We start from the raw sequence: 18,815 nt of genomic DNA, 5'->3' as shown, positions 1-18,815 counted from the left end.
GATGTCAGATAAGATATGAATGTTTTTTTGGGCTCAAATGAAAGAGTGGGTCGAGAAATGTCGAGAAAGAGTGGGTCGTAGTATGAAACTTCAACTGCGTGAAACACACAGTAGTATGAAACTTCAACTGCGTGAAATACACAGCAGTATGAAAATTCGGCTGCGTGAAACACACAAACTTCACGCATGCGTGGAGTGTATGGAGTGTACGGGAATGATTCACGCAATGGTGCGAACAGTCACGGCCTTAATCAATTTTCCCGAGTAAGCGGAAAAAAATTCGCTATTCGTCCAACACTTTCTGCCCCGATATCGGCTGGAACAGACCTAGAAATGGATTCCGCTCCAGGATTACTTCACTGAGAGAAGGAATTAAGAAGAAATCTTTCGCGTTGAATTAATTTGGTTTCCACCAAAACAATAATTTCTGTAGCCGCAATTCTTCTCGTAAGACATTTATATCTTTCGGATAAATACATTAGTTTTATAGAGAATTATATGGGACTCCGGTTTTATTAAGCGAAAGTTATTGAGGAGTGTACGTTTTTATCCAGTAAACACTTATAATTTCCGTAAAACAAATGGAAGTTTCAAGAGAAAACGATTTTTTTATCTAAATATTGTGTTATTGACAAAACTAAATAATTTCTAGGAAAATTAAAAATTATATTCTCCTGTCAACACTTCGAATTCTTCTGGGGATATTCCTAGTAGTCACAACAAAAATTCAATTTTTGTGAAAATTCTCGAATCAAATTGGTTAATTCCCCTCGAGTGTACCAAATATTCTCACGTGAAACAGATAATTTTTCGGCAGAACTTATTTTTATCTCAATGTTGACATGTTTGTTAATTTTTCTCAGGCTTTTTCCCCCGTGTATCCATTCGAGAGTACGAATTGACGATGTGCTCCGAACCAATGGAAATACGTCTCGGGAGATTGAGACAAGAAATTTCAATGCAGATGTAATAATACTTCGATTTTTTTGTAGCCCTAGTCTATGAAAAGATGTTTCGTAGAAACAACCCACGGTTGAATACAAAGTATGATATATTCAAGGCATCTTAGCGCTGTAATAAATTTGCACCTGAGATACAACCTGTCTTGCGTCAGCAACGAAGACGTATGGAGTGAAACGAGAAATAAGAGGTGGCGGTCAAGTGTCAAGACTCTCTGGATGTTTTTTCCATGCATCTAATTATCGGTATAACGCCTACCGATATATTCACGATGGAAAAAATATGCCGGCAAAAAATATTGAGAACAAAAAAATCGAAAAAAAAATATCGGATAAACATCGTATTTTTCATCGTGTATGTAATGAGGAGACTCATTCTTGTAATTAAGGCGGCGAATCGAACCTATCGGGAAATTCTTCCGACAACGATATACCGGTAATTAATAATACCGTCGGTGAGGGCTGCTCGTGTAGTTGTTAATTATTTGGACATTTCATTTCGCAATGCGAGTTTTCATTTCAAATAACAGAATCGGTCTTATTTCAGTGATGGCGCCGTTTCGACACTAAATTATCGTGTGAAGACGAGGGGAAGATGATTCGGTGTGAGTTTTCCTCGCAATTTGCTTATTCTTCATCTTGGTAATTCTCGCGTTTTTATGACGAAGTTAATGGGTCTGTGAAGATAAATTGATGAAAACGAGTTGAACAAATAGTTTCTTCGAATGCGTGAAGAGTCATTGACCTTCGATTGTAGGAAAAAAATTGAGGAAATATCGTGTTGATTTATTCCATCATGATTCTGTTATCTCACGCCTTAACCAAATTTCGCCAATCATCCTCGTTTTACTATAACCTTTGTCGAATTGTAGAGGAAAATATTGTGAAATCCGAATTGTAATTACGGAAATTGTAAATTCGGGAATTGATATTCCGTTGGTATTGAAGTAACTCAATCAAAAAAGGTGGTTTTTCCGCGTCAATTCGATCAACAGTTTGCCTCCTGACTTTTTCTCTATGGAGATGCCCGCAGGGAAAGTTTTTATTTTCAGCAACGTGTCAATGATTTTTAGAGATTTATCACTAAAATTTGGTGATAGATTCCTAAAATTAGAGATGAGTCCCTGAAAGGCGAAGACATGTTTCGCTAAATTAGTGACGATGTCACTGAAAAGTGGTACTATCACTAAAAATTAGTGACAAAATCACTAAATTTCACTATCGCGAATCCCCAAAAATTGGGGATAGATTCCTGAACATGAGTGGCACGTTCCTGAAAATCAAGAATTTTATTTTCGGTGCCAAAAATAGTTTGGACTAACGTCATTCATGAACTTCTATTTATGACCTTTTGCTTGTAGCTTTTATCAATAATTTATCATATCCTCAAAAACGTGTGCATATAGAATAACTCCTACTGCGAACTGGGCGTACCCGGAGATAAACATAAAATTAAAAATTATCAAAATTACCATAGGACCATACCAGAGAGCTTTAAAATTCGATTGATTTTAACCGAATGTTTCCTCGTTTCAAACAAAAATTTTTCTTTTATGCTACCACTTTCTATTATACCGACTTTCAATTTTTACTGTGTTCAACAGTAAATTAAAATATCAAAAATGTTAAAAATCCCTATATTCTCACAGAAAAAATAATTTGACATTTTTTCTATGGCGAAGGAATCGCCATAATCCAATATACCCAATTCCCTACAAATGAGGGCCCGATCAACCTGAATATTTACACAAATGTGGCCTTTGCATCAACTAAATACGAACCAAACACTTCCCCATATTCCATCCATTCCAGTTCTTAAATTTCCCCACGTATAGTCGACACGCGATAGTAATTACCATTTATAGATGATTGAGGCGATGAAAAATGTCTTCGCGCAGTTGACATATCATATTCAGTGTGACATAATTCGCCATTAATAACACTTACTCTAGTCCCCATTTTATCCATTTTCTACGATCAATTAAATATTTTAATAGACGCATGAAAAAAAGCATTAAACCGCATGAAAAATGCACCCAGTGAAATTTCTGTTGATGACGCAACACCAGAGCCCGAGGATATCAACCAATAAAACTTATCCTATCTTTTTTTACTACAATAAAGCTGGTATCCACCCTCCCCTCCTCCCATCATTCAAATTCATTTTATCCGAGAACTTTCAAAACACCTTTTTTTTATTATTCCATTTGAGATAAAATGAGCCGAAAATTTCACTGGACGTCAGCGAGTTCTGTTCATTTCCCGCTAAAACAAGTGAGGGATAATTTTTTTTCCACAAAACAAGTCAGTTGAGCCTACCTGCCAATCCCATATCCTTCATGACAGTGATTTCACCTCTAAATTTTGTGTCTACCTCGATCAAATGATGAATGTTCATCAATGTCTGTATTCAATCATGAAATGCACTCATGGATCATCGGTATTCTTTCCCATTCCACGAAAATAATCATGTGTACAAGTGGAAGATAACCCGCTGCGAGCGGGCTACTGTTGGCACAAGTGAAACAATTAATAAATTGGAATCGCTGGTTAACAAGTTCCACCGGTTGTCCGTAACTATCATCACAGCTATGTGTTTTGTATCGACGCAACTGGTCTGTTGATTCCCTCGGTTGGAAACATCTTTGCCCATCACCTCTCAACAATCGGACGAATAACCCGTAGGTAAGAGACACTCTACATCAGTTGGCATCACAGTAGTTATGCAAAGTAACGAAAATAACTCAAATGCAGAATCACAATTCTCCGCGTATTGACATTCATCGCACTTTTTCATCCCATCATTCGTGATTAGGAGTAATTTTTCACTCTCAGCCATCGCCGATTATCAATCGAGAGAGTGACGTAAAAAATTGATTCCACAAAAAACAACGGGTGCGAATTCAATTTGCAAAATGTTCAGTCTTAATGGGCCATGACGGTGCAAAAAGTAAAACTGGAAGACGAAGGAACGAAGAAGTGGCGGGAGTATCGGTGTCTCTGTGTTGTTATCCTTGTTTTTTTCCCTCGCCCCAATTCTCCCTCTCACTCTTTATTACTCTGTCTCTCTCTGTCACAATTCAACAGACAACTCAACGGCTCACTGCCGACTGGGGAAACAGCTGTAAACGCACGCACGTTTTGCGCTACTAGCGTGGTTAGGATGGGGTGGGGATATAAAAATAGTAAGTGGCGAATATTACGCTTATGTGTCTCTGATGACTGTTGATGATTCCAGCATTGGAATCTTTTCACCTTTTCAGTTTTTCATGGAAGATTTCGGTGGATTTGGGAGGAAATGGGTGCGTCCGTTGAGTTATAGGCGGTTGTAGATTAATTGTGGAACACTTGGAAAATTTTTACATAAGAATTTCTCGACACTGATAGGAAAGGATTGAATTGCTGCTAACGTCTAAATCGGTTCACGTTCTCTATCAATGTACACTGAGAGAAAAATTAGTTCTGCCGAAAAAATACATCGACACCCTGATAACAACACGGAGAGAAATGTTCAGTAAAAATTACGGAACTCACAGTTCGCTCACCGATTACGGAATCGACTCAGAAAATTTAGGTGACGGTATCGTAATTTTTCACAGGAGATTCAGGTAAAAATCACGGAACGATCTGGAAAAATTCCGTGACAGTTGCGTAAAAATCCCTACAACCACATTTCGCTCCGGAATTACGGAAAAGATGCGTAATTTTTATTAAATATTTCTCTCCGCGAAGGGTACCCTGTCAGAAATTTGTTTAACAATAAATTGATAAATAAATTGTAACAGCAAATTAATAAGTAAATTGATGCAACACGACAAAAGATCTCTTCAGGGGAACATAATTTTTCGGCAGAATCAACTTTTTCTTTCGGGAAGAATCTCAAGAGAATGAATCATAGCGAAAAATCAAAATCTCTTAATCTACCAAACGTCTATTAAAAACGTCATAAAAGGCTGCGAAAAATTCAATGAAAATAGCAAAAAGCGACAAGAATTTTAATAGCACTCATACCAAGCTCCGATGGAAATCGAATAGATTTTTCAACCGAAAGCTTTAGGTATTCTTTTGAATTTTTCCATACGCATAATGCTGCGAGATTGAAATACCCATTTGTAAACATGAAACCATGAGAAAATCACACGCTACCAGACCAACATTTTTGTATTTCCTCAACCCTCCCCCTCCAAATTAGGCATAAGATTTAAAATTCATTAGATATTTCAATTCACCGCAACAGTTGTCTAATTGTATTCCGTTAATCTACCATCAGAAATGCACGAATTTCCATAACATTTACGAACGGAAGTGTTTCGGGGGCTCTTGTGCTAGAAGAGGTCGATGCTTCCTAAATTCAATCCTGACTTTCTAATGAAACTATTTCAATAATGAAGAAAAACGAAATGAAAGACCTCGGGAACAATAGGAGACGGGACGTGAGGGAAGACTGATGATGAATCACATCAATCAATTAATCTCATAATGAACACTTGATAAATACCCAATATTTATTATTCGGAAAAAGTGACGACCTTCACGGTGTTAGATTAATAATCTCGGAGACGCCGCAGTCACGGCCATTTGGGCAGCAACCTTGGAATTTTCATTTCTCTTTTTACACTGCAGTCCTAAAAACTTCTCGCAGAAGCGTCACGAAGACATTAGTGCACTCATGTTTTTTATGTGCGTATCATAAAGGACGAATGATGTTCTGACGCTTCCGTGTAATGATATTAATCGATTCTTGGTGGCAAGAATGAGGAAAAGAATTATTTATTAAATAATTGTGAATGTCATTATTTGTGGAAGAAAATAGATCTAGTGTACAATACACGGGGAATATCTAATCACTAGTTCCACCGCCTTGAGAGCTAATTAATTCAACGTAAAACCATGATGCATCATTTTTTTTCCTGCTAAGTTCAATAGTAATGATGCCAATTAGCCATAATTTGAATCTCAGAAATGGAGTTTTTTTTTGTATTAATGATAATAATTGTTCTAATGAATTCTGCATTTGGCGAAGACAAGTAAATATTACAGGTAATCGTAATGAACCGTCGAATAGGAAATGGTATGCGGGACAAAGCAAGTGTTGAGTCAAATGAGTCAAGCTCTGAGATAAACAAAATACAGTTGCGAATGTGGAACTCTTGACCAGCTATTCATGCTCCTGGCTGACGGACAATAAGATTTGTCGTTGAAAAATGAATCATTTCACCGCAACCCACTGATCTGTTTATTATGAACGCATGGTTTCATATTTAGTATCGTCATTTTGTGATAGTGGTGCATGCATGTCAGATTACGGTGAGTATTATTGCACGAAAAATTAAGCGTCAAGAGAAAAAAATTTGATTTTTAGGAATATGTCACTAATTTTTTTTAATCTATCGCCAATTATTGGGGATACTCTAGATTATTCTAGTCAGTGATTATCAGTGATTTCTATCATTGAGATTTGGTGATACAGTGTCAGAAAAAAAATTGAAATTCCGTGGATAGTGGACTATTAATTGTTGGAAGAATAACGTTGAATGTGATTTGAGAATTCCTCAAACTATTTGAATTTTCAAAGAAATCATGAATATTTAATGCTGAAATACCATGAATTTTTAATTAATTGACAATTCTAGAATATATTTACCGAAATTTTCCTGATTTCTATAAATTTTCAGGGAATAATTGAACGGAAATTTACAGTTTTCATTGATTTTTCCATGAAATTCTGAATTCTGCAATAACGTAATTCCTTGAAATTTCATTGAACCTAAAATGTGATAAAAATTTCCAAAAAGTGTGTCGAAAATTTCAGTCAAAAAATTTTAACAGTGGAGATTTCTCAAAGTTACAGACGATGCCACCGAAAATTAATGATAATGTCACTAACAATTAGTGGAAAAATCGCTGAATTTCAAAATTTCGCGCTCGTTGAGTTTCACAATCGCGATTCCTCAATAACTAGGGATAGATCCCTAAAAATCAGGGACATGTTCCCGAACACTAAAACTTTTTTCTTCTCCGTGAAGTTGTGCGAGAACTAATCGTTTCAGCACGCCCCGACATTTATTTTCATGTCATTAATTAATTGATGTGCAACCAGTGTTTGACATCTCTTATCAGTTTATTGGAAAATCTTGCACAATTCAATGTTTACAGCAGAATGAGATAATTCTTATTCTGAACATCATCTCAACAACTGCTGTGTTTGTGTTGGATTTATCAATGCTGTAGGGAAACTTCCAGCCAATTGGACGGCAGTTGTGGATGATTATTATTGTGAAAAAAAATTCATGTCATCGCGGATGATTCGGACTCATTAGTGTATGGAGGATATGAAGCTCGCGGAAACAGCCACGAGATGAGAAAATTTCAATGAACGCAAAACATTTTAGTGAACAAAATAGACGGGAGACCGGTTTTGAGAGATGATTCTCTAGCTGAGGGCTCTCGTATGTTTTCTATTAGACAATTCAACAAGTTGGTCATATGTACAATTGTTCAATGTCACGTGGTTCTATTGCAAGTGTCACATCATGACCCGTTGAAATATTGATGAAACTGTGTGTGGACTCGATTTTCCTAATTTGACAAGTCGTCGAAGGCGCACAATCAATCAAAGCAAATGCGTAATATTTACCCCACGTGTAAGGTCAGATCTTGGCGCATTACGTAAGTGGAATGCATGTCTCTTTGGTGTTTGATGAGATGAGAGAAACTGGCAAAGTGGTTCGCGCTTGTGTGTAACGCTGAGTATGCCTATTTGAGTGAATTGTCAAGTGCCTACAATGTTCTCTTATATTTGTCGGTTGACATAACATAAGTTGAAGGTTATGAAGAGATTTGCCGTCGACTCGCTCGGGATTTTTAACATTTGCATTTTTTTTCCTCGGGCTTTTTATATTTCAAATAATATTTGAAATTGACTCCACCTCTGTTGGCTGAAGTATGTATCGGAGGCTTTGAGTAATGCATGAGGAAATTACGCGGGTTTCGGTGAGACATTTGTCATTTGCGAAGTGAATTTTAATTAATGAAAATTGTTGGAGTGGATTTCCGATTGACGGAGGAATGTTTCTGCAGTTTCGCGCGAAATTAATATTTGACAATAGGGTAAACTCACCGAGTATTGTGAATAGTTGATCGTCAAACCGCATTTTTGTTTCTACGATGCACCCACTTGTTTAACTAATCAATGACGGTAATAATTTGAATGCTAAACTTGTAATTTGAGATGTTCACTCGCGCAATGCTCAAATCATCCTTGCAAAATGATGGTAAAATATCGACAGAGTTGGAGGGAGATGAAAAAAAAATGGCAATTGAACGAGTGTTCCAATACTTCGACCTGCGTGGCGAGCTAACACAGTGGATACTAAACCAAGCGACTTGAGGAGTTTCAGTTTTGAAAGAAAGAAAAGTATCCCATTGGTGGGGACACGCAGAGAGCACACTAAGCCGATAATCTAATCTCTGGTGGTGGACTCGTAACTGCGTTTACGTGACACTAAGATGAGAAGCAATAGTTTCAGCTCCGTCTTCAGTGGCGGTTAATCCATGGAAGTGGAAAAATGATTGATAATGTGTTGCTGAGCCGAGGCATCAACCAGTGACAAAATGTAAACGGTACTGAATCATCAATTGTTTGAGATTTTCAATTGTGTTTTTGTTTACAATGCTCTGGATTTAGGTAGTTTACTCAGTTTTATGTCTCGGATTATCTTATCTTCCCTCCGAATTCACGTAAATAGGATTTTCTACAAGCTATTGTTCTACAATCTATTATTCGTTTATTTGTTAGGATGAATCAATATACGGAAGTCGTCGAAGATTTTCGAATGCTGTCTCAAGCATTTAAAATAAAAGTGAAATGATAGTGATGGAATTTTACGGAATTCCAAGAATAAGAGAGGGTGCGGTAAAATGGACACTTTTGACTTTTTTTTAAGATATTCATAACACAGAATCAAATTTATTAATTAAGCTCAGTCAAGGCTCATCACAAGGGGGTAGAATTGTACTTTCCATCGAAGAAAAAAATATTCCGTTTCATCGACAATTCAAAAAACATCAAACAAGATGAACAATTCATTTCTGGAATGAGAAAAAAAATTCTCCGATTGCTCGAGATTTCAAATGGTTTTTTGTTAACTATGTTCTTTTTGTAGGTAGTTTACTCATTTTTATATCTCGGATTATCTTATCTTCCCTCCGAGTTCATGTAAATAGCATTTTCTAAAATCTATTATTCGTTTATTTGTTAGGATGAATCAATATATGGAAGCTGTTTACGATTTTCGAATGCTCTCTCACGCATTTCAAAGAACAAGTCAAATAGAAGTGATAGAATTTCACGGAATTTCAAGCATAATGGGAGATGAACAATTAATTTCTGAAATGAAATAAAAAATTTTCACTTGACGGAATCAGTTCTTTTCAAATGTATGTGTGACTATTATTAATCTCAAGACAGTGGAATATTCGAAGCAATGATGTTCAGTACCGAATGTATGACCGCACCGCACGTGTTTTCAAAATATCTTTGACAATTGTACAAAATAAAAAAAAATCGAGACCTGCTGGAGCAAAACAAGCCTCATTTTTGCCAATTTTGGAGGATACTTCTGTCTTCTGAATGACATCAATCATTTGTTTTCTTCCCAATGAATAATTGACATCCCTCAATTCCTACCATCTCCCTCACGACTGAACAAGGAAATTTCAGTTGATTCAGACAATCTAAACAATCAATTGTAGCCGAAGAAAAATAGTAGACTAGATGCAGAGACGTTAGAATCCACCCGACCACTCCAGTCAGCATATAAAATCTTAAACGATGAGGGTATAAAAACGATAAGTAGTCGCAGAAGACCCACTAAATGGGCAATCAATCTCGACTTTTTGGAGCCTCATCGAGCATAATTGAATCCCACCTTTTTGCAAGGTCATGGCGAAGGTCACCGAATTCTCTCATCAATTATCATAACATCTTGTTTTTTAAACATTTATTTCGCCGTTAAAAGTTCACGAGGAAAGAGATGACCACAACATCGGTATTGAGCAGAAGGTGAACTATTCGAAATCGATGATGACTTGTATTTAATTCTCCCGCGAATGATTTTTAAAAACTGCAAACAATAACCCGAAAACTCGACGAGATTCGTAATCACAATTTTTTTTTGACAATTTCATTGCTATTTTGGTTTTTACAAACAAAATGTTTAAAAACCATTATTTAACGCCGGTTTTTATGTGAAAATAAAACATTAAAATCTGTTGTTCTTTCAATTAAAAATACCAACAAAATAAAAAATGTTGGCACTTGTTTAATCACGATTTGTTGTCTTTATTTTATTTTTTTAATTAACAATATACGACAACAACGGCCGTGGTTATTGCCCTCACGCTGCTCGTCTCTAATCAATTGAAAAACTGTTCATTCAAACGTTGAACTAAAAAAGAATGAGATAATTCTCATGCTCATGACCTCCACAATTTTTCAAATTTCTTCTTTCTGAAAACACTCAATGACTCGAGCCATAAGGGTAGACCTACTACTTAAATAAGTCACATCTCTGTCACAACATTGATGCACTCAAACCCAACTAACGAATTATCATTAGCATGAATCAACGCATTATCTTCCTCGATTTCACAAAATCATAAATGACTACTGGGTAATCATTTTCTTGTCTTATTCTCCTTTCTTTTGTTGTCAACGCCAGTTCACGCTTACTTATGCGTCACGTTTTTCCACGCGTATTGTGCACCGGTCAAGCATTACCCGTCGCTCCCCCTCGCCAACATCCCTTCGTCTGTGTCACACTAACTGTGCGTCACTTTTAGATATTTTATGACATAGATCGCAATTAAATAACACGAGTAAAAATCGCGGTTGAACAAATGAAGTAATTGTGGACATGTTGTCGTGAATAACGAAACATGATGCTTTATTACGGTATTTTTCTGAATGCATGCTTGGCTCGTGCCATGGAAGATTACTCAGCTTCTGTTGATACCACTATCGACTAATTAATGGCAGACGTTTTCTTCTGAACTTCACTTGGAGTAAGGGATAAATTGTGATATGGGTTTGTCAGTGTTGGGGCGCAGTCTGCTTGGAGGCATGATGAAATTGTAATTATTGTTTTCGTGAGATTTTCATAATATTGAGATCTTTTCGTTTTTTCATTGAGCCCACGACATTCACCGATTAAAGGATTAAATGTATGTGCAAAACGCTCGATCGGTTAACACCTGGTCCCCTTTGCAGTTGTTGTTAATCCAATGACGTTGATTTTTAGGACGAATGATAGCTGATATATCTCTTGATAATATCCATCACAACTTAATTCTCTGAGAATAAATTAACGAGTGAAATTTTAATTTTGTGAAAAGTTTTTCGATGATATTTGGAGAAAACTGATTACTGTCTTTTTTCGGAAGGATATTATGGGAAATTGAAGTGTATTTCATGGGACAAATTCATCACTGGGACTAGAATTTGAGAGAATATCAGATTTATTGAAATATGTGATTGTTTTTGTGTAGCAATAATAATATAATTAATCAATTGCGGAATTCAAAGTGTATTTCATAGCGCAAAGTCATCACCGGGATTAGAATGTGAGAGTATATGAGGCATTGAAATATATAATTGTTTTAGAGTGGCGATAATAATATAATTAGTCAACTTCAGGGAATCTCGTCATTCAAAAATCTCAATTTAATGAGAAAATAATTATAAACTAGAAATTTTAGTTAATTTATTCCGTGAGAATTAATAAAAATTCGCAGAGTTCAGGTGAATATACTCTTGAACTTTAAATTCATTGATAATTCGGCTTAATTTAGTACTAAATATTTATGATCGATTGAACATTCAAGTAAACCTTAGAGTTTTCGTCTTACTTCCACTTGAAACTATTTGTTTCCCTTCAATTTTCAGCTGAAATTGCAATTTCGTAGGGAAAGATGGGGCAGAGGAAGAGCGGAACGTGTCATCAATTAAAAATCATAAGATATCTTTATAAACAACGATATCAAGGGTTAGCCCATTGCGGCACGGAGCTCTCGAGAAGTATCGGTGTAAGGGAAGTGGGGGGTCCGTCTGAGTTTAGTGCGCTATAGGAGAAGCCCGGCGCGGCACGCACACAACTGCAAGAAGAGGTAAAGTGGTGTACCGTGACGTGCCGCAATAGAGTAAAGTAGACCGCAAACGTTCCAGTTCGCTCCACTCTGCCCTAAGATTTGTCTTCCTAAAACGTATTTAAGGATGTCCAAGTATCTTTTACCATTTGGTACAGACCACAGTATAGATTCAACCATTTTCAATCATCAAATTTGTTAATTAAATTACGTGGGAAAAATTTCAAAAAAATCATGTTTAACGTCATTCAAATTCCGTTAATTTTTTCTCTCATTGTAATAAATGAATCAATATGCTGATATACTGATAATGAATATTATTTCATTAGAATTATTTTATTATAAATGAGTGAATTATTTCATTTTATCGTTTGTTGAACGAATCTCATTCGACATCTTATTTTTCTCATCTAAATCGTTTTAATGTGCATGCACATGGCAAATAAAAATAGAGGATCAATAAATTTCTGGCGAGAATTGTGAAGAAGAGATATTGGCGCAGAAGATAAAGGTGAGCCATCAACTGGGAGTGATGACTTTTTTTGTCAGCGATTTTCGAAAATAATGGGGTGCATCCGAGATACACTTGTCTATGGGACAAATGCACGCAAGGATTTAATGGATTTCAAGTTTTCAGTTTGTCGAATATCTTCGCTATTAAAAGCCTCGTTCAACACTCAAGTTTTATAGAACTTGATTGTTTTGATTTGTTTTTTAGGTCCAGTCATAAACAGTTTGACGAGTTCATGCGAAAATATGTGGTCAAGGTCGGACTGCAGAGCTATAATATGCCCATATGGTTAGTACTATCTCTATAGATTAGTTTTTGTAATTTTGCATTGAATATTTCGTTTTCGAAATCACGTTGCAATTTCATGTGGAGGAATTGCGGATGAGGTAAGACATTGAAAAAATTATTATGCAAGAGTCATTAAATTGTACATCATCCTTACAAAGTTGGAGGATCGGTCATAATTTCTTTGAGAAGTTATTCTTGCACGGGGAATGTGATTAATCATAACAGGTTCCCGGCAATTGACAGTCAACCACATCTTGATGGAGGAATTTGCAGTTCCGAATTTTCAGTCGCGAAATCGGACACAAGAGCGCCATTATTCCTCAATGACTTTTGTTATCGGGTGCATCCATAATTTTGAAGTTATTCCAATTAGGTTCGTCATGAATAAGAAAATCAATGGGATCACACGAAATCTGTGAATCTTCAATGCTACTGGGAATTTATGACGAATACAACTTTTGTACTTCCAAATAATTAATTCGGGATATTTTTATTGTAAGTCAAGATTGAAATCTCATTTTTATTATTGAGGCGCCGTCGCACTAGCTTCAGTTAACTGAATTGTCAATTGAGAAACAATAGAGGAGTTTGAAGAACTTATTTCCCTGCGGAAGTATCTAAAACTTATCCCGAGGAGAATACAATGAATTGGGACCGGTTGCACGAAGCACTGTCTACGAAATAAATTCTCAAAATGAATTTATGTCAGAAGTAAATTTTATTCCACAGTTGGACGATTTTAGAAATTCATCGCGGAGTGCTTTTACTTAGCCATTCTGTCGTAAATATTTTGTAATCAAATGAAGAATGATCAACAGAAAACAAACATTAAAAAAACTAATATATTTCAGAACTCAATATGGATGTTCCTGATTAATTATAAATTTTAGCATTTTTTACATAATTGAGTCGGACAATTCTGGCATTAAAATCATAAAAACTGCACTGCGCTCAATACGAACTTGCTGTCTGGAATAGAACTTCATAAAGAAATTCTATTCTACTTCTTTGATATTCAAAAGTGTCATCGTCCAGCCTCACACTGCATTATTGACACAAACATTCTGTTAGAAAAACTATACGACGTTGACTTTTTCCCTCATCCACTCCGAATATCCAACTTTATCACTGAATTCTATTCTTGGGGAGATAGTGAATATCTCACTCACTGAAAACGTTAAACAGAGCAATTATCATTTATCAGATCATTTTTCGATTGACGAAACAGAAAAGGAGAAGATAATGCGTTAAGTAAATTTCGACAATTGGTAAAGCCCAGAAATCTCCTCAATTACAACGAGAATTCCCCCGACGTATTTTTACCTGCCGCCTCATGCCATCGATAATGAATCCAGCGATAAATCCAATCGACACCTGATTTCTATCTCCAAAGCAGTATCTCATTGTTAATCCATTTTTTCACCACCAGAAAAGATAGGACATATTCATGTACAATCAAAATGTAATACCCTCTGTAAATTCTTGAAAATATTCCACAAGTCGGGTGCGGTTATCGCGGCTGACCCCTCTCGACTCTCCCTCGACAAAAAAAAAATTACTTTGTTAAGAGATGAAGATGTAGATACTGCACATCCTTCGGTTAATCATGCGCTGCCGACGTGTCAGTGAATTCTCACTGCATACACATCAGCCATTGCTGACATATTGAGTAGCAATAAAGATGACTTGCCACACAAGCTATTCGATAATCTCCGTAGCTTCCAATCTATGATTATCGAGTTGATTGCAATAAAACGGAAGCATGTGCAAATAGAAAAAGACGAGAATAATCACAATATCAGGAGTTACAAGATGGTAATTCTGTTTTTCTATTTATAAAAGAAAAAACAAACAGTTGAATTTCATGAAAATATTATCGTGAACACATTCTTCCCATTCGGATGCCGTTTAAGAACGCGGAAAATTGTATGTGATATCGTTGATCACCGAGATATGCACGGAGAGAAATTTTCTAGAAAAATTCTAGCACGAGTACTGGAAAAAATCACAATCCACCAGCTGTGAACAATTCTAGTGCTGTTAAGGTAAAATTTCTTGGTATTTCTGGTAAAATTTCTGGGGATTTCTGTGAAATTTTCACAGAAATACGGGGAAAAATTCGCGTTTCCCCCAATAAAATTTCTAGTGCTGGCACTGGAATTTTTTCCTAGCTGTTACTTTGCGCCTCTTTTCTCGTGCTAGCACTAGAATTTTTCTAAAAAACTTCTCTCCGTGTGGATATTTTGTACAATTTTCTTAATGACACATTCATTCCGAGTGGTTAGTTGCGAGTGTATGCATGCATGTAAGTCCCTGATTTTTTTATCATACAACTAGAGCATGCAAGATGAATTACAGAAAACAGAATTCAGACTTTCAATGCATTGACAGGCAAGGTGGATTGAGAGGTCAATGGAGTAATTCAGGTGCTGCCCACTTGAGTGATTCCAGTCCTCCGGTAAGTCCTGCGGGAATTTATCGACACCTCTGAACTCATTTGAATATTAATACCAGATTTATGATGTATATTCAGCGAGAACTTCCCCTTCAGCGCTCACCAGTGATGTCGATACAGCGGTAAATTAATCAGTCATTATGGGTTTATTATTGACTGATGAAAGTGTTGGAGAATTTTAGCATTTGAATGAACAATTTATTGAGCCTCGACATCTGTTGAAATGTCACATTCATGGGGAGTGTTTGAAATACCCCGGGACCAGCGCAATAATCTTCAAAATACGATTTATAATGCAGCCTTGGATATACTAGTTTCGTAATTATACTCGCTACAATGAGTCTGGACAGGTGTTTAGAGAAAAAATATGATAAAAAACGCATGTGAGTGAAGCAGAAAACGGTGGAAAAAAAATAATAAAGCGGAACGGTTAATCAATTATACCAATTTTCCGACCTAGTCAGGTTTATATTGCCTGCTTTACTTATGAAGAGTTCAGGCGTCGGGGTCGTCTGGAAACTTAGAATAATGACGGATACGGAGTAGATTATTCAGTGTGAATAATAAACAGGTATTGCAAAATACGCCTTGCATTTCGTTTCAATGGATTGTTTTACATTTGAATTGAAAATAATATATTGAGTAGTGAAAAAACGTTGCAGTTAAAGAGCTGTAAGTGATTGAGAATAAGAGTATAATTACGTTGCGGGTATGAATATTTTGTCGTTATTATTTATCGTCGTCATGTGTGGTAATTCTGTAATTGATAATTTATCAAAATTAGGGATTGTTTTTTTCTACATGGACGCTTGTTAAAAAGAGTTTGTCATTGTGCTGCAATAGTGACTCAAATTGACAACACGCAGGACGTATAATGATGTAATGATCATTGCAAAAAATTGCCCGATTATAATGCGACGGGCTAATAAACAATTGTAATTAAAAACAGTTCTTTCGTCAACGCCAACATCAACTTCAATCAGCAATCAAGCAGATCGAGGTGATCATCAAGGGATTGTAAAAAAACTGACAAATGTTTCGCTGGCTACATGTGTGCATGAAGTCTCAATACCCGCGAAATATTCCGGAGATAATCTCCAGAGTATTGTATGTTTCATGAGGACTATCTATGCTCATTCATGCGAAATGCCTGAAAGAAGATGTTTTTTTGCTGTGTCTCTGTATAATTTTTCTCAAAGACACCTAGAGGTCTGGGTCATATGTGAGGAGCCCGTCAACTTCGTGATCATGCGATGAGTGAAGGTATTTAAGAGTAATTACACGAACAATCATCTGAACTATGTGCATTCCTCAACGCTTGGAATTACATCGTAGAATGTCTACTTCATTTTTAATCATATATTGAGGGGGAAACGGCCTAATATCACAATAGGAGATTTCGTTACTAGGGCGACGAAATATCAGCTCATTGCGAAAGAAAAGAAACATCTTATGGAATGATTGCATGTATACGCTAGCTTTTGGCTAAAGAAATTTGTCATTAGGCTCGATAAACCGCGATTCTAACCTCGCTTCGCTCGGTTAGGTCGCGGTTTTCGGGCCCAACGACATAAAATATCGTATGTCACACGGCGATAAAAGCATTATCTGGCGAATGTGGCTTTAGAATCCGGGCCGAAGGCGAGGACAATTTTTCCCTGACACTCGTCAGAAAAGTTTTTTTCATTACACTGTCCGTAAAACGTCGGTTTACGGACACTTCGTATCCATCAAACGCCGTTTACTGACATTGTGAAGAAATAGTACATTACATGCCCGAGTCTTGGAAAACAGATCACCGTCACCGTTTTGTCGCCTCACCTTCGGCTCGGAAGGCAATCTTGCACGTGGGGGAGGGTGATGTGTTTTCCATGGCGAGGTGTGTATATTAATTTTCGTGTCGAGGGACCTGCAAAACGCCAATTTCGTGGCGCGCAGTACCACGAAAATGGGGTTTTTCAGGTCCCGTGACACGAAATAGTATATTTCGTTACGAGTGCGGAAAAGTGTTTTTTCGCACTCGCCTTCGGCTCGTGCTATAAACCTCCCACGAGCCAAAAAACACTTTTCCCACGAGTATCGAACGATATTTTTCATCACAATGTGGCGGAAATTGGACTTTTAGGCACGCGGAGCGTTTCCAATCTATACTGTTGACACAATTTCTTCCTAAACTCCCCATATTCTCCATGGCAAATCATTTGGAGTAATCTCAATCCACCAAACAGCTTCACAATTATCGTGTATTCAGTTGCTTTCTTTATCATGTTTATCAATGGGAATGCCACAAGATCTCCAAGTTAGACAAGATCTTTCGTTTGCTTTTCAATCCGTCATCAAGAGGCGACTGGCCCTCCGTTTCTCGCATTGAATGAGTAATTTTATCATACAAGAGGAGAACGTGAACAATGCCTGACACCCGAACGATCACAGCATGATTGATAACAAAAAAATCTCTGAAACGAAGGCAAATTTTTGAATATTGCGGGAAGCTCCGCATAAATTCGAGTCTGCGAGACCCATAATCAAACGTTTATCCATCGCTTCGGTACTTCATACTGCGATCCGGGGTTATCAAGCTCACTAATGTAAACGTTTTAATATTTTTTCCCTCGCAAGTTTCACTTCTTTATATTCCGTAAATACGAGTTACATCATGCTTGAGTCATCGGAAATGGATATATCCCCATTTAATCTACATAAAAATAGTAATTTCTTGTATCACTTACCGGATGGTGATCCAGGAGGCTCTTCTTTGGAATTAGTCATATCATGAGTTTCAGCCGGCGATTCTTTCGACTTTGCCGCCATCCTCGTCCTCGTGATTCTTCGATTTTTCATCAGCTGTGAAACATACATCAAAGAACCGAATTACAAAGCAACTCACACGATCATTATTTGCGGAATCGAATCGTTCCAATCAACCGTGATCTTCCGCAAGCCAGCAGCCTCAATAATAATCTATCTTATCAAGTATAAAAAATACTGCGCCGCGTCTCACGAATGGATTGTCCAAATTATCACTTGAAGAGTGCAATCGCGATATTCAAACAGCCAAAAAATATTCAAATGTCCCCAAAAGCATATTTTTACCCCAACAATTTTATTCAAAATAAACCAGTAAACAACTGATTATTTATATAACTGATTCAGTCTGATACGTCTTCGCATGCTCAGTTATTATTAACCCTCACTTCCAAAGCATCTGTCTGGTAACATCTATCTCTTCAAAATTCCCCTCATTATTAAGCATAAAAATCAAGCATTGAGTGCGACAGTGTTAATCCTAAATCACTAAATAAAATGAGCAAAAAATGAATTCATACAGCGATCTTCCAAGTGATCCAAGATCGATATCCGGTTGATAAAACAGTTGAATGATTACCGATCGAGCATGGAAATAATCGCAGATGGCGCTAAGGTCCACGTGGATCAATTATATCACAGGGATTTGGGA

At 36.8% G+C, this 18,815-nt stretch overlaps 1 protein-coding gene across 4 annotated transcripts in view; it reads right to left on the bottom strand.

Moving 5' to 3' along the window:
• The window catches only part of LOC107036350 (hepatocyte nuclear factor 4-gamma), a 32,280-nt gene extending 13,564 nt beyond the window's left edge, over window positions 1–18,716 (bottom strand). For 2 of the 4 annotated variants that reach the window (XM_015254284.2, XM_015254292.2), the window contains exons 1-2: window positions 18,685–18,716; window positions 18,088–18,202 (exon numbers count right to left, since the gene is read on the bottom strand). In XM_015254284.2, coding sequence (XP_015109770.1) covers window positions 18,088–18,199 — 112 coding nt within the window. In that variant the 5' untranslated portion in view covers window positions 18,200–18,202; window positions 18,685–18,716. Of the gene's footprint in view, window positions 1–3,278; window positions 4,052–8,079; window positions 8,323–18,087; window positions 18,203–18,684 lie in introns of those variants that run through there. The other 2 variants (XM_015254308.2, XM_015254300.2) reach the window with 2 other exon arrangements.
• Between the last annotated feature and the right edge of the window lie 99 nt (window positions 18,717–18,815).

Source organism: Diachasma alloeum, unplaced genomic scaffold, assembly GCF_001412515.2.
Source record: "Diachasma alloeum isolate Michigan unplaced genomic scaffold, Dall2.0 Dall_scaffold_00176, whole genome shotgun sequence".
Taxonomy (NCBI): Eukaryota; Metazoa; Arthropoda; class Insecta; order Hymenoptera; family Braconidae; genus Diachasma; species Diachasma alloeum.
Note: the sequence above shows the minus strand (reverse complement) of the source record. Positions and strands in the feature narration are given on the sequence as shown.